This window comes from Zootoca vivipara, chromosome 16 (assembly GCF_965207765.1).
Source record: "Zootoca vivipara chromosome 16, rZooViv2.hap1.1, whole genome shotgun sequence".
NCBI lineage: Eukaryota > Metazoa > Chordata > Lepidosauria > Squamata > Lacertidae > Zootoca > Zootoca vivipara.
Window position 1 is genome coordinate 15,313,803 of NC_142599.1, and position 14,427 is coordinate 15,328,229.

At 46.9% G+C, this 14,427-nt stretch overlaps 1 protein-coding gene across 4 annotated transcripts in view; it reads right to left on the minus strand.

The window, feature by feature from the left end:
- Nucleotides 1–1,733: 1,733 nt before the first annotated feature.
- Nucleotides 1,734–14,427, minus strand: part of SMPD4 (sphingomyelin phosphodiesterase 4) — a 35,838-nt gene continuing 23,144 nt past the window's right edge. For 2 of the 4 annotated variants that reach the window (XM_088659912.1, XM_035097663.3), the window contains exons 11-20: nt 10,996–11,085; nt 8,129–8,274; nt 7,697–7,787; nt 6,985–7,088; nt 6,324–6,487; nt 5,624–5,832; nt 5,049–5,282; nt 3,958–4,089; nt 3,102–3,230; nt 1,734–2,305 (exon numbers count right to left, since the gene is read on the minus strand). In XM_088659912.1, the coding sequence (XP_088516038.1) occupies nt 1,979–2,305; nt 3,102–3,230; nt 3,958–4,089; nt 5,049–5,282; nt 5,624–5,832; nt 6,324–6,487; nt 6,985–7,088; nt 7,697–7,787; nt 8,129–8,274; nt 10,996–11,085 (1,626 nt within the window). In that variant the 3' untranslated portion in view covers nt 1,734–1,978. The remainder of the gene's footprint in view (nt 2,306–3,101; nt 3,231–3,957; nt 4,090–5,048; nt 5,283–5,623; nt 5,833–6,323; nt 6,488–6,984; nt 7,089–7,696; nt 7,788–8,128; nt 8,275–10,995; nt 11,086–14,427) is intronic. The other 2 variants (XM_088659913.1, XM_035097664.3) reach the window with 1 other exon arrangement.

A 14,427-nucleotide genomic window follows, 5' to 3' on the forward strand; every position in this document is an offset into this window, starting at 1 on the left:
ACCTCGCTGGATGACACGGCCCAGGGAGGGTGTTAAGAACCCACAGGGGAAACACAGCACAGCACACAAATAGGCTCACACACCCTCTTGTGATCTGCTTATGCAGTACGTATTTAGGATACCCAAGTGCTATAAATTGGGAGCCATAACTCCTGAGGTGCGATAATGTCAGACTTCCGCTTGCTGGGCTGCAACTGCAAGACCAGTTACACCGGGCCTGAGACAAGGGTCAAGTAGTAACTGCTCTGTGGCCAAGTAGAATGCCTGACTCTGGGACAAAACTAGGCTTTATTTCACCTGGGTCAGACCCAGTTTGGCACACACCCACCCTTGCACATTTGCATACACACACACAGGCCTGGAGCCTCAATGGTGCCTCTCTGGAGGCTTCACCCGAAGCAAAAAAATCTGGCTAACTATGGCTCTGCATGACTTAAGCATGTTTTGTCCATGCACGTCCCTAGCCAATGGTGACACAAGAGATCATGTGTGTGTGTTTGCAACAGTTGTATAAATGCTTTGTGCATCCTTTGTTCCACACTTGCTCCTTTCTGGAATTATCCTGCCGGTGCCTCTAATGCTGTGGCTTAGAATAAACTTTTTACCTTTCAACCCATTGACTCTCCATAGGCTGGGGGAGGGACAGTTTTCGGACTTGGCTCTGGAAGCAGGGTCATCTAATGATACTGAATGATACTAAATGGCACCAATACATTCAAAACAGTGCACAGAAATGATGGGACACTCACAAGATGTAGCACTGGCAGCACATTGCAACAACTTTAAAAAGAGATTACACAAATTCAGGAAGGATAACAGCTCCTAGGGATCTGAAGAAGTGTGCATGCACACGAAAGCTCATACCAGTGACAAACTTAGTTGGTCTCTAAGGTGCTACTGGAAGGAATTTTTTTATGTAGCTCCTAGGGATGGTGGCTATGTACTGCTTCCAGTTTGGCACAGAGTCTCTCCATTTGGTCTGAGGTAGGCTACCACTCTGCAGACCAGCTGGTGAGGATTACAAGGCTGTTATGTTCAGAGGCTTCCGGTTGGTCACCTGGAACACAATGCTGGACTAAATGCCTTGGTCGGATCTAGCTGACAGGCTGCTCTTACATTCAGATCACTCACCAGTTCCTCTGCTTGCATAGATTCTCTCCAAGCCCTCAGCTTCTTAGGAAATCTAAATACCAGCACCTTAAATTTTACATGGCGCGAGTTCGAGAAATCCTCCTGCTTTCCATGACTTGTTGCTACTTCACCACCTTGCAGCAGAATTGTTGATTGTAAAGTTTGGGTTGAACTGGAACCAGATGTTTGGCAAAGCATTCGCATCACTTCAGAGATCCACTTTCAAGGCACAAGATCTCTGTAATAGTATTTGGACTTGTGAATAGACCCCAAAGCTGCAGGAAGATTGTTCTTAGATAACTTATGAAAATCCAAGCAATAGGTACACACATGGTTATCTACCTCACTGAGCAGACACATGCTTTCAAGTGAAAGGGCACAGTGCCATTGTGTACATGCTCTGCCTAAGCCCCATTACAATGATGGGGAGTAAAAAAAAGTGTGCCAGCATGTTTGTGTGAGATGCTCAAAAGCTGCCATTCACTTGACTTTTTTTCTGCTAAGCCAAGCTGCTTGTTTCAGATTCATTCTCACAAATCCCACTGCTGTACCATTCCCCCACCCCCACCCCCCGCCAAAACCTTCACTACAGAGCCTGTGGCTTGTTTGTTTTTTTAAAAGTTTATCAAAACAAAATTTACAGACTGACATAGCTTTTAGAAAAGTAGAGCTTTCTGTTCACAAATCTGTTCCACTTCATTAAAAAATATTTAAAGTTTTCAAACCCAAGAAAAGATGCTCAAATCAAAGTCCTGTTGCTTAATTAGCCAAAACCTACTTTCTGAGCCCCTAACCTTAGGAGAGGGAATTTCTATAGCAATCTGAATAAATGAATGAAAGTAAAATGTTAGTGGTGATGATGTTTTCTCTTTTCAGTCAGGAGAGTCATAACCGTGGCATAGAAAATATATCCCAGGAGGAGGAGGAAGGTACAGGTCACTGGACTGATGCAGAACCACGAGGCAATGAAGTATACCATGAGTAAAGAAAGGAGAGTCCTGTAGCTTGCCAGAAACCGAAGGCTGACTCTTGGCTGTTGAATCTGCCCCAGCCTCTGCTGCCTCAGTGGGCTGTGCCTGGCCTTTTCCACAAGGGAGGGGTTGGTGAGATGGTAGCGGCAGAAGCTGCCAAGGAAGTTCTCTTTGGCACAAAGTCTCTCCATTTGGTCTGCAAACTAAGCATGGAGGGGGAAAAAGTCAATGCAAATAAGGAATGTTTGGTAAACACTTATGTCTGGATGATGAGAAATTAAGGACCGACTTCTTGATAGGTTTTGTCCTTTTGGAAAGGACCTGAATCAGTCTATTCTGCCCAACACACAAGCCCACTTTCAGCTTCAGGAATGCAGTCAAAAGGAGCTCCCTTTAATGCAGCTGTTCAGGAAAGCCAAAGGTAGAGAATAACACCTGTCATATATGTTTAAACCTGCCAAGAGCACCAGCAATTCCCCAAGCAGAGAATGTTGGCTTTCTTGGAGTGGGACTGATACCTTCGGGGGCAGAGCACATCTAGGGTGCGATACCATTAAGGGGTTGGATTCCTTCTCCAGCCTTTGCCACTGGACCAGGAGATCCACTTGGAGGCTTCATCCTACATCTTCCAGGAAGATGATCACACAAAGGAGAGGACCAGCCTGGCCCCATTCATGGGCCAAAACAGCTTCCTTCCTCCTTTACTACCAGGGAAAAGCCTCAGCTCCAATTGCTGTTGGGTCTGAGACTGGAGGGAGAGTCTGGCAGCATCCAGAAGATGAAGGGCTGTTGCTGGGTGTGTGTGTCAGGGTTTACGGTGGTATATGATTACAGTGTGTTCCTTGTAAACTGCCTTGAAAAGCAACAGATTGAAATGAAAGGTGTCAATCTTCTGAACAGAAAGGAGCAGGGCAAGCACTGCGGAAAGAACACCCAGAGTGTATAGTTTTGGACATATGGACTCAGAAGGGCAGCAAGGAGATTTTGCACAGCACTTACTCGCTCATTAATGGCTGAGGACAGCCGAAACAGCAACCTCACAAGAGTGGTGCTTTCGTAACTTCGGATAGGCTGAAGCTCAGGATCTCCCTGGTACTCCACCTCAAACCTGCGTAGGCCGTTGATGATCTAGGAGAAGAGTTGTACTTTTAAGTTGTACCCTTACAAGGCGTTGAGCTTCAAGACTTTTTTTTTTACAAGGCGGCAGCTCTTCAAAATTTTAAGAGCTATACAGTACAGGCTAGGCCATTGCAGACCCATTTAAGTCATAAAGGTGCTACAGGCAGAATTCAGGCAAGGTTACAGCAGCAGACCGAGATTGGCCTGCTTTTCAACTCATTAGATCCAACGCTTTATCAGTTTTTCTTTTTGAAGTTAAGAAAGATGTATTATACAGTGGTACCTCTAGTTATGAACTGAATTCGTTCCAGAGGTCCATTCTTAACCTGAAACTGTTCTTAACTAGAGGCGTGCTTTCGCTAATGGGGCCTCTTGCTGCCGCTGTGCCTCCAGCACACAATTTCCGTTCTCATCCTGGGGCAAAGTTCTTAGCTTGAGGTAACTCTTCCAGGTTAATGGAGTTTGTAACCTGAAGCATTTATAACCTGAGGCGTTTGCAACTCGAGGTACCACTGTACCTCTTAGAGGAATTCCAGTAAAGAACACAAAATCCTCTAACACTACTGGGGTGGGGTCTGGGGGTTGGCCTAAGCCTCTAAAACCCTTCCAAGGAGTGTTGAACAAGGGTTGTTTTGGCCCTTAATCTGGACTCAAATCCTCAGCTACTCACAAGATTGCTGAAAAATTAATGTTGACTGCAACCTAACAAAACTGGCCAGGCCAGCCACCCTCTTACCTGGTACCTGCCAAGAGGTGTGAGAATCAGCCCGTCTTCACTCTCAATGCAGTCTGGAAGCTGCTTCTTCCCATTCTTATCCTGAGCTGCCCCCCAGTTCAACATCAGCTGGCTCAGCTGGGCTTCATTCAACTGGCAAACATCAATTTGAAAATGAGTTTATATAATTACTACACACCAAAAAGGCAAGCTGACACATCTTGGCAGCTAAGTAGCCCAAACACACAGCAGCAAGTGCTGAAATCTCTCCAAACAGTGTGTGAACCTGTTTCCATTTTCTCTCTTATTCCATCTAAGCCACTTCAAACACTTGAGGCCAGAAAGTGGCATATCAGAGATAAGGCTGTGCAGAGATGGGCAGGCGTGGAACTTGCACCACAGGGAAGGATCAAATTCTGCTCCTCACTTTCTCTCTGATCCGTTTGAAGCTTAGTAATAATTTTATTATCTGTGCCCTGCCCATCTGAATGGGTTGCCCCAACCATTTCATAGCAGCCAACTCTCGGAAGTAAAGAGAGCTGTGAGCCCTCCAGGCGTGGAGACAAGATGCCTCGAAGTGAAGGCCATCACAAAAAAATACTTCCATCATTTTCTAAGAAGGGCTGTTCTATGAACACTCACTTTTTCAAAAGCTTGCCTCTCAAGTAATTTGCAGTTGCTACACAGAAAAAAAAAGCAAAATGTACAAAAGGGAAATCCTTAGGTCATCTGCTGTCTCCTGGGCAACCCTACTGCACCAAGAAACAGGAGAGCCTGCAGGAGGGAGCTACCCAAAAACACAGGAGTTCAGTGCTGAAATCTTGCTTCCAATATCCCTCTATGACTGAGTCTTAGGCAGCTAGACACATGTGTGACCCAGCCACCATGGCATGATGCCCAGAATGGTAAAGATTGTGTCATGTATGCATTGTGCCAGGCTGACTTACTTCCTGTTACAGGTTCAGGCTGTGCTGTGTGTGTATATCAATATAAATGTGTGTGTGGGTCAAGGGAATACAGCCCTTGACCCTGCAAAGGTCACCCATCCACAAATTAATCAGACCCCCCTGCATTGCAAATAAACATATTTGGGATATATTTTGTTGCCATACCCGAAATATCAGACAAAAGTATTCCAGGGCCTTCTCCAAGTATTCGTCTGTCTTTTTAATACTGTCTTGCCCCATTTCGTCCAAGTCATTGCCTGTGTAGGAGCCATTCAAGTCAGCTGAACCAAAGCGGAACCAGGAAAGAAAGGAATGGCTAGTTGTGGCCTCCACAGAGTGGTCTGATATGGATTTGGCTGTCTGCTGGGCCTGGCCAATGAGCTGGGACAATCGTAGCACCTGATGAAAGACAGCAAGGCAAGCAACTAAGGCAGAGGTCCCAAGAATATAAAGCTTGCCCTGACCAAGTGGCAGAGAAAGCATTGTGGGAAACAAGAGTCTTAAGAGATCTGAGACAAACCACACCTCAGAATAAGTGCTGGCGGTTCTAGACTTCTGGTTTGCAAATCACTGGAAGTCGCTATGGTACAGTAAGGGAAGGCTCAATCTGCAGAGGTCCTGTCCGGAAGAATCTCCACTCTTTCAAACCTCCCAATTAAGCAACATGTTAGACTTGGCACCTGCAAGGCCACCAAGGCACACCTCCCAAAATGTCACAATAACCACAAGTGGCAGCTTACCAGGCTCCTGACTTCTGGCCCAAACATCTGCTTGTACTGGAAGTCCTGTCCTTCAAGGCCATAGACATGGCTCTTCACCTTAAATGAAGCATCTGTGATGGTCGGAGCTCGGGATGACAGGAAGCTCCCTCCGAGAGACGAAGGGCTAACGAAGAGGCGGTGCTGGCGGTGAGGAAGGGCAAGGTCTGTTTCCAGAAAGAGCTGCTCTCCTGCAAAGGGATGGGGGGAAGCAACACCTTTTGCACGATTGCCCCAATGTAATCTGCTACAAGGTAGCCTTACTGCTAGCACCTTCAACTGGCAGCCCCAAAGGATGGGCTCTTATGACCACTGATCAGCTGCCCTCAGGAGGCAAAGGTGTCAGCCGCCATGATGTGATATAGCAGCCTTCTGCAGCCCCATTGTACGCCATGGTTGTGCTGGGGCTGGAGTCTAAACTATGCAGAGCAGTCCAGGTTGAGGAAAGTTGCCATGCAGGATTTGGGCTTGGGGGACTCTAAGCTTCTATTCTCATCATGGTCAGTGGCAGTGGCTCTCACACCAGGAGCTTTTCGGTAGTGATTTAGACAAGCAGCCAAGCCAGCCAGATTTGTCACCTCGTCCACCCTGATGGCTTTTCCTATTTGCCAAGGGGGAAAGCAATAGGCAGGTTGCTGAGGTAGACAGAAAGGGGGCAGGTTTCTCGTGCTCTCTGTTTTACCTTTCTGGATCATTTCAGCAAGGTTGGGCTGAGCGAAAACTTTGGCCACCCTGAAGACCATCAGGGCATTCTTGGGGCTGACCAAGTCGGTGCGGAGAGCTCGGGTCATGAAGCTGACAAAGAGCTTGGTGTACATCAACAAGTTCTCCTGAACAAAAGAGGCCCTTTTAAGAGAACACAAAGGGACATATTACGTAGCCAGCAAGAGGACTGCCCTTTCCCTGCCACTGAGTGAGGGGGGCCTGCAAGATTATGCTGTGAGCACCTCCAAATTGGGAGGATGTGCATTCCAAGCAGGCAAGAATTTAAGGAGACAAGGCTTAGGAAGCCTCCTCACTTTGGTGACAGGTTCTTTTCTTACTTCCATGACAATGACCTTCACTAACAAGGGCAGAGCAGGAATTGGGGACAAGTCTGATACAGCAAAGCTTCTCCGTGTGGGCACCCACAACCACTGCAGTCATTCACAAGTCAAAACAGGGACACAAGTGGCCACCAGTGGCAAAGGGTCACTGCCCAGATCAGACCTTTTGTATTCCAAAGCATTTGGAGGGGCACCAGGCTGGGGAAGGCTGGCCTGGAACCATCATACACGGCTCTCAACCTGCTCACTGTGAGTTTCCCCTCCATCTGCAGTGACTCAGACCATCCTAACACCCACCATTTCTCTGGCACGCTGCGAGGCAGGGACGACTCGACACTCGGAAGGGGCTTCTCAGGCGCATATCTCCAAGGCTGCAAGTAGCTCAGCCACATCTCCAGTACCTGGGACAAGAAGTTTAGTTTTTCATTACAGTTGGTTTCACTGAACAGTTGTGTTCAGCAACTAGTTTCCCTGAACTTGTGGACTTTGTGAAGATTTGGGTCAGCAGCCTTGTCCTACTGGCTTTCCCACCCACTCAACACACACAGAGATGACAGAGTCAGAAGTGGAAACTCTGTGGTGGTGGTGATGAGCAGGTCTTTCGGTTAGCACATAAAAGCTTCCTTGTCAATCTGTGCCGACTTACCTATGCTATCCATGCAGCCCTTAGCACTTGTGATGAGGTGCAGGTGCAAAACAGTTTTGAAAACCAGGGTCGGCCTTTTTATAAAAGCAACAACAGACAAATTCCAGGTGATGCTTATCCACTGGGATGCCAGCCCAGACACCTATTGGCTTTCTAAGCCTTTGGCAAAAAGATCGTGACATTTTCATGCTTTTTCCTATGCTTTATGAGGACTAGCAACTTGATCCCACTTTTTTTTTAAGGCCACATTTCCAAAATTTACAAGAATGGAAAAATGCTGCATGCTGGAAAAAAATTGGCCCTAACACTCTCCTCTGTTCAGCACAGTCCACACAAAACAGAACGTTCAATGGAGGTACTTACAGCTCTGAATGAAGCATCCAAGGGCCAGTGACCAAAGCAGTGCTGCAGAAATATGTAGAGTTTTTGCTGAACGAATCGGGGTATCACAATTCTGCAAACACATGAGAGATCCCCCCAAGATAAGATAAGCAAAGCAAAGCAGGAGGCAAGAATAACATTTGGGTATGGAAACAGAGAGGCGTCTCCAGCTCAATGTACCATACAGATGTCCACTCTATGCATGCTTGTGTGTTTTTAAAAGGAGGCTGTGAAATGTGCTTAGTTTCTTGGTTTATGCCACAGAGGGAATCTGTGATTTTTATTCCATTCTCTTCTTCAGGGAACAGAGATAGGATTCATGGCACAGGAAAAATCATGAGAGCTGGCCCTCTCCTGCAGGTTTACTCCCTGATCCACAGGGTGCTGACCTGAACAAGCCTAGAACAAACCTACCTCTTGAATTCCTCCAGCGGGCTGGCAGTGTGGGAATGCCCAGAAGGAGAAACTGAATCCGGCTTCAGGCTGTTGCTGAAAGCATGGAGGTGCTTCACGAGTAGCCGGATGACCAAGACGTGCTCCTCCGTTGGCTTAAACGACTCCTGGATCAGAAGCAGAAGCAAGAGGAAGAGGAGCAGGGGAAGAGGAAAAAGGAGTAAGTCCTCTCCCTGCCAGAAAGGAAGGCCAGGAGGGAGGAGGGGGTGAAGAGAAAGGGCGAAGAGAGCTGAAGCGCTACAGAGCAGAGCACAGAGGTGTCCGCAGACCCTTTAGTTTAGTTCCCGGCCAACCAAATTGCAGAACTGAAGTGTGTCCCACACTTCCATCCTGAGTGTAGGAAGGCAATTTCGCCTACTGCTGAGAAGGGAGTGAGCAACTCATTCCAGTACAGATGTGACTAAGTTGCCCAGGGCTGTTTACAAAGTGGCTCAAACTACTTTGCCTTCCTGACCACACTCAGGGCATCCGCTGCAACCACCCGCCCCGCAGAAAGCACAAGCACAACATCCGCCCACCAGCCAAATGTTGCCAATGAAGCTTTGCAATCACGGGATAAGAAAAAGGATCCCCTTGTGGACTGAGGAAAGGTTAAGGAACAGGAAGTAGAGACTGGGAACAAATTAAGACAGTTCTCCCAATGGCGGAATGAAAGAAACAGGGTCCCCAAAGGAGGACAGGTACTTTTTAACTTGCTCATAAAACATCTATGGAGCTTAGGGGTAAGCAGTGAGGAAGCAAGGTTTGTTAACGATACCGAATTGTTCAGGGTGATTAAAACAAAATGGAATCGTGAGGAGCTCCAAAATGATATCTCCAAACTAGGTGAATGGGCAGTTGGGTGACAAGTGCAATTCAATGTAAGCAGCATTAAGTGATGCACATATCGGGGTTAAAACAAACAAACAAACCCACACCCCAATTCCACCAATAAGCTCAAAAAGTCTGAACTGGCAGTGACATACTATGCACTTCCCCTTTGCTGCTTCACCTTAGGCAGCAAAATGCCTTGGAACAGCCCTGCCAAATGTGGCTGGACTTCCGACTTCCATCAGCCCCAGTCACAATGGCAAATGACGGGAGTTGCAGGGCAGCAATATTGCGAAAGATAAATGTTTCCCCCTTCTGCAGTGTATCTGAAGAAGTGTGCATGCACATGAAAGCTCATACCTATGACAAACTTAGTTGGTCTCTAAGGTGCTACTGGAAGGATTTTTTTTCCCCCGACTACGTCAGACCAACACGGCTGCCTACCTGTAACAACCCCCTTCTGCAGTGAGGGAAAAACCGCTTTGCTATGCTTAAACTGAGAATCCCAGCTGATCAAGATTTTTCTCCCCTCTCAAAATATTTGGTATGGCTGTGGACAAGGTGTAGCCATGCATTACCACCTAGGTCACCTTCCTAGTCTTTATTACATTATTATTATTACCTTAAACCCTGAGGTGTAGAACACTTTTTCTGGTTGCTCCTTTCTGGGGCCCACCACAATTCCAGTGAAGAGGCCCATTTTATAGGAGGCAGTGGGATGGAAGTTAATGCACCAAAAATCTCACCTTTAGGGAGGAGATTCACGAGGTGATCCTAACACAGCAAACTCCTAATAATTCCCAGCATCTAAAATGATGCTGTAACCACTTTCTAAATCATGAAGACTAGAAAGCTGCTCTTGAAAATAATATAAAGGCAGGATCTTCACGAATGAACACCACACACAATGCCCTTTTGACTGGCCCCTGTCACCACCAAGGAATTGAAGGGATGAAGGAAAACAAAGAAACAATCCCAGCAGCCATGATCTGTGCATGCACATTTTTGTTACAATCTGCAAACATGCAGTCCCCCAGACGAGTCCTTTCAAGCTGTCTATGGGGTTTTTAGCCCTGTGCAGCTGCTCTTAACTGGAAGCGGATTATGATGATGTACGTATGTGTTTTTATTAAAAAAAGATACCCACATACACACTGAATCAAGGCAAGACTAATGCTGTCCCCAAGCTCCTCTTTCATCGACAGGATCAGGGTGAGAAAGCGGCACACAGCCCAGTTAGCAAAGCAAACGTCTGTGGCAAAGGGGTGCTCCAAACCTCTCCTTTCATCAAGACTTGCAAGCAGACCCCGGTGCTCTTCCTAATCCAGGGATGGGCAGCATCTTTTCAGATATTGCAGAGATTCCCAGCAGTCCATGTGGCCAATGGTCAGGGGTGATGGGACCTGGTAGGTAGTCTGGAGGTTCTCCATAGGTTCCCCACCTGTTCTAAGCTGTGCTGGGCCTTAAAAGGCTTCATCTCTTCTCTGCAGTTATCACCCACTGGCATATTCCAGGAGTTAGAGAGGAGAAGCTGCTAGCTAAATGGCTTTTGTGCTCAAGCTCGTGAACAGCTGATCTAACTGGACATGGGCTTTCCTAGCAATGCCGTGGCAGCTTCTGACACACTCAAAGTCACCAGACTCTGGCAACTCCATAGAAAGGAGAAGCCCGACACATTTCCCCCTCCTTGTGTGGGTGGAGCATCTCAGGAGGTTGTTGCTGTCTAGGGTAAGGAACTGGGAGAATGAGCGACATTTGGGAAAATCCATTACCTGGACTTGGCATTGTTTTCTGTGCTCCCTGGGAAATAATAGGCCCACAGGAGCAGGCCCACGTCACTCTCAAAATCCTCTTTACAACAGCAGCCCCACAGAATGAACTTTTCCACCCACCCCCCAATGTCTGCCCAGAGCACACTGCAAACTGTAGGAAGGATCTTTCCTTTTTTAATTTTTAGACAAATAAAATGAAATCGGGGGGGGGGGGAGGAGAAAGAAAGAAAAGAAAACTGAAAATACTTGGTATGTGTGGAGGGCCTGGAAGCTGGATTGGGCAGGATTACTGCGGTGGGCACTGGAGATACTGAGCCGGTATTGGAGAACCTCCAGCTGAGAGACACAACACAAAAGGGGGGAGCGGGGGGGGGGTAGAAGAGGCAAACACAAAAATGGAAAGAAACAGGGGGGAAACAACCAGTGAGAATGAGCCCAGGAAGGAAGGGGGGACAAGGGGAAAAAAACAAAAAGCAAAACCCAAGAATGAGTCACAAATGAATGACAAATACAACCAATGGGAAGAGGGACACACAACAGCAACAACAACAACAGCAACACATCCTTGGAGCAAAATAGCCTGAAGCAAAGTCTGACCCCCCTTTTCTCACGTTGCGCAAACATTTTCAGGATGCAAGCTCTTCTCTGGAACCCCAACGCCAAGGTGTTTTGGCAGCGAGGGACAGCAGAGAAGAATTAGGCAGCAAGGGCTGGGGGCTCCTGGATTGTGGGTGTTTGGCTCAAAATGGCAAAACTGGAGAGAAGCTGGGATTTCTCTCTACGCAGCAAGGCAGTTCTCACACACATTTTGGCTCCTGGAACTGTGGAGGTGGTTCGAGACTTTGCAGCAACAGTTAGAATTTAACGTCAACAACTGGATTCTAGGAAACCCAAGTCACAGTTATGAGCCTCAAGATTTACCAGGACTTTTCCAATCAGCTTTTGCATCGTGTTTGGGGCCTTCTGTCTGTGTCCACAAACAAGCGCCACTGGGCCCTGGCAAAGCAGCCACACAAGGAGTCCTGCACCTTGTGCTGGGTGTGCACTGATCTGATCAAGTGTACACCAGGCCAGGCCAGGCCAGGCCAAATTCAGGTAAAAGAAGAGGCAAAGCAGCTGCAGGTGAGGATGCAACGAATCAAGGGCACTTAGCCTGGTAAACAAACACCAAGGATCTCAAGCCACTGGGAGCAAAGGCTCCAATGCAAACATCTCCCCTGCCTGCACAGCAAAATATGCAACTGTGGGCCTGGAACTCATGATTCCCTATGAAAACATTAAGAGAAAATAGTCAAGTCAGCCTCCAAAGCTGATCAGTTGGGGGAGGGTGGAGAGAGGGAATGCCGTTTTTGCCACAAGAGAGTGAAAGCCAAAACAAAGTGTTTGTATACAGCCCCAAGACCACTCTCTTGGCAAATCTGGTTCTAAGTAGGCCGATCCCCAGACCCTGCTTTTCCTGGATCTCTCTGGCCCTGGACTCTCAAATTTAGAAATGCAGCGCAGTAGCAGCTGGCACTAGAAACTGTTACAGATATTAAAATATGGGATGCAAACAGAATACAGTACACACAACCAACAGTGATGCCCCGCGCCTCCCTCCCTGCAACAGCATGTGGAGAAACACAAACAGGATGGCAAGTAGGCATGAGACTGGGGGAGGAAAGAAAAGACGGGCATTTTCAAGGAAAGAAGTAGTGAACTGTATACAATGTCATGCACACTCAGAAATACTTTGCTGAGAACTGCCAAGCATACAGGCTTCAGTAGATGACAGGTGCAGTTGATTAACATATGACTGTTTGGGGCTGGCTGGTGGCTTTACTTTTTACTCACATATATTCCCAAGATTTTAGGGTGAAGGATGTGTGTATGTGTGCGTCAAGAAATCCAGTAAATTTAAGTATGTGCGTCAAGAAATCCACTGTAAAATTAAGTAAGAGCTGATGCCACCGCCTTCAGAAAGGAAAGTGTAACGTTTTCAGTTCAAATCCTAACTAAAGCAAGCCCCCAACCCTGCCCCCCAACCGCAGGCAATACAAGGGTGTTTTTATTTACTTGCAACATTTTTTACACCACCAATGGAAGAAAAAGTTCTCTGGATGAAATACAGAAAGGGAAATGTAAAGCATAGCACATAAAATCAGAAACAAATTTGAAAACACCACCAGAATAAAACCTGTGATAAAGAAACCAAGTATCTACAAAGCACTAAAACGTGGGTTTAAAAAAGGGAAACTGGAAATCCTGGGAAAACAGAAAGTTCTTCACCTAGTTCTCACAAGACTGCATTTCAGGGGAGATGTGAGCATCTCTTTCCCAGGAGAGCATTCCATAACTGGAGAGCCACCATCATACCATCATAGAGGCCCTTCCTTGCAGAACCACGTGCATCCCTATTTTGGCCACCTAGGAGAAGAAGAGCTCAGCATCCCACAGCCAGGCTCTCCTGAGATCCGGGCACACCAGCAAAATATCCACCTAAGGCCTCTGGAATATGAATCCATTCACCTCCAGGTCTCCCCACACTTGCAGAGTGGAAAGGCTGCCAAATGCCCACACCTCAATGGGAAATGTTCCAACCACAAGAAGAGGAAAGATGTTGTCAAGACTACCACCCTTCTGCCTGATCAAGGGTGTGCTGATATCCTTGTTGGGGCGAAGATATGCTGGGGCAGCCCCCATGGCTGCCATGAAGTCCTGAACTACCATGGAAGTTGAAACTATCCCAACATGAAATCAGAGATGGTCTCTCACTCAGGTAGGGAGGTGGGTGGTGTACCAGCAGAACCCCCAATCTGCCCCAGGTTCTCTATGCAAGAGACTCCAGGTTAGCATTAGAGTAATACTAAACCTACTGAATTCTTGCAACAACCACAGTAAGCATCATCAAGTTCAACATAAATCCCTCAAGCAAAAAAACCCCTAAGGTTTAGGGATGGCCCTTTACAGCTCCCATCCTGCAGGCAGAGAACCTTCACCCACAGAGGTCCACCAATGTTTAAATAGCATCTGATATTCAGTGAAGTATGATTGTCATTTGGTATACTGGTTTGCTGTTATTTCATCTTGCAACTCTGTATTGCTCCCCCTTTTTTTCTTTGTTACTTTTCTTTCTTTTTTTCAGTGTCTACATGTTTTTGTAAACAACAAACATTCAATAAAAAGTTGCACTGGAGAGCAATGTTTGCCGAGAACTTTCCCTAGCATCATAATTAGGGCCTGCCAAAAACTGCCTACCAAATTCATGACTTTCCTCTCAGGCAGTTTTAATTACAGTCATACCTCGGTTTAAGTACGCTTCGGTTTGAGTACTTTCAGTTTAAGTACTCCACGGACCCGTCTGGAACGCATTAATCTACTTTCCATTACTTTCAATGGGAAAGTTTGCTTCAGGTAAAGCACGCTTCAGGTTAAGTACGGACTTCCGGAATCAATTGTGTACTTAAACCGAGGTACCACTGTACTTCTAACTTGAACAACACAGACATTCCAAGAGATGCAATGCTCACAGCCTGCATACCAGCATCTGCGGGAATCAAGCTTCCCTCAGCTTTGACATAAAGTAAAGCCTTTCTCCATTGACTGGAACTCCTCTCTTGAGTGCTGATGTATCAAAGAAACCCACTTCAGCCCTAACTTGCTTTTATTTAAGTGCCAACAGCCTCTCCTCACTCTGCA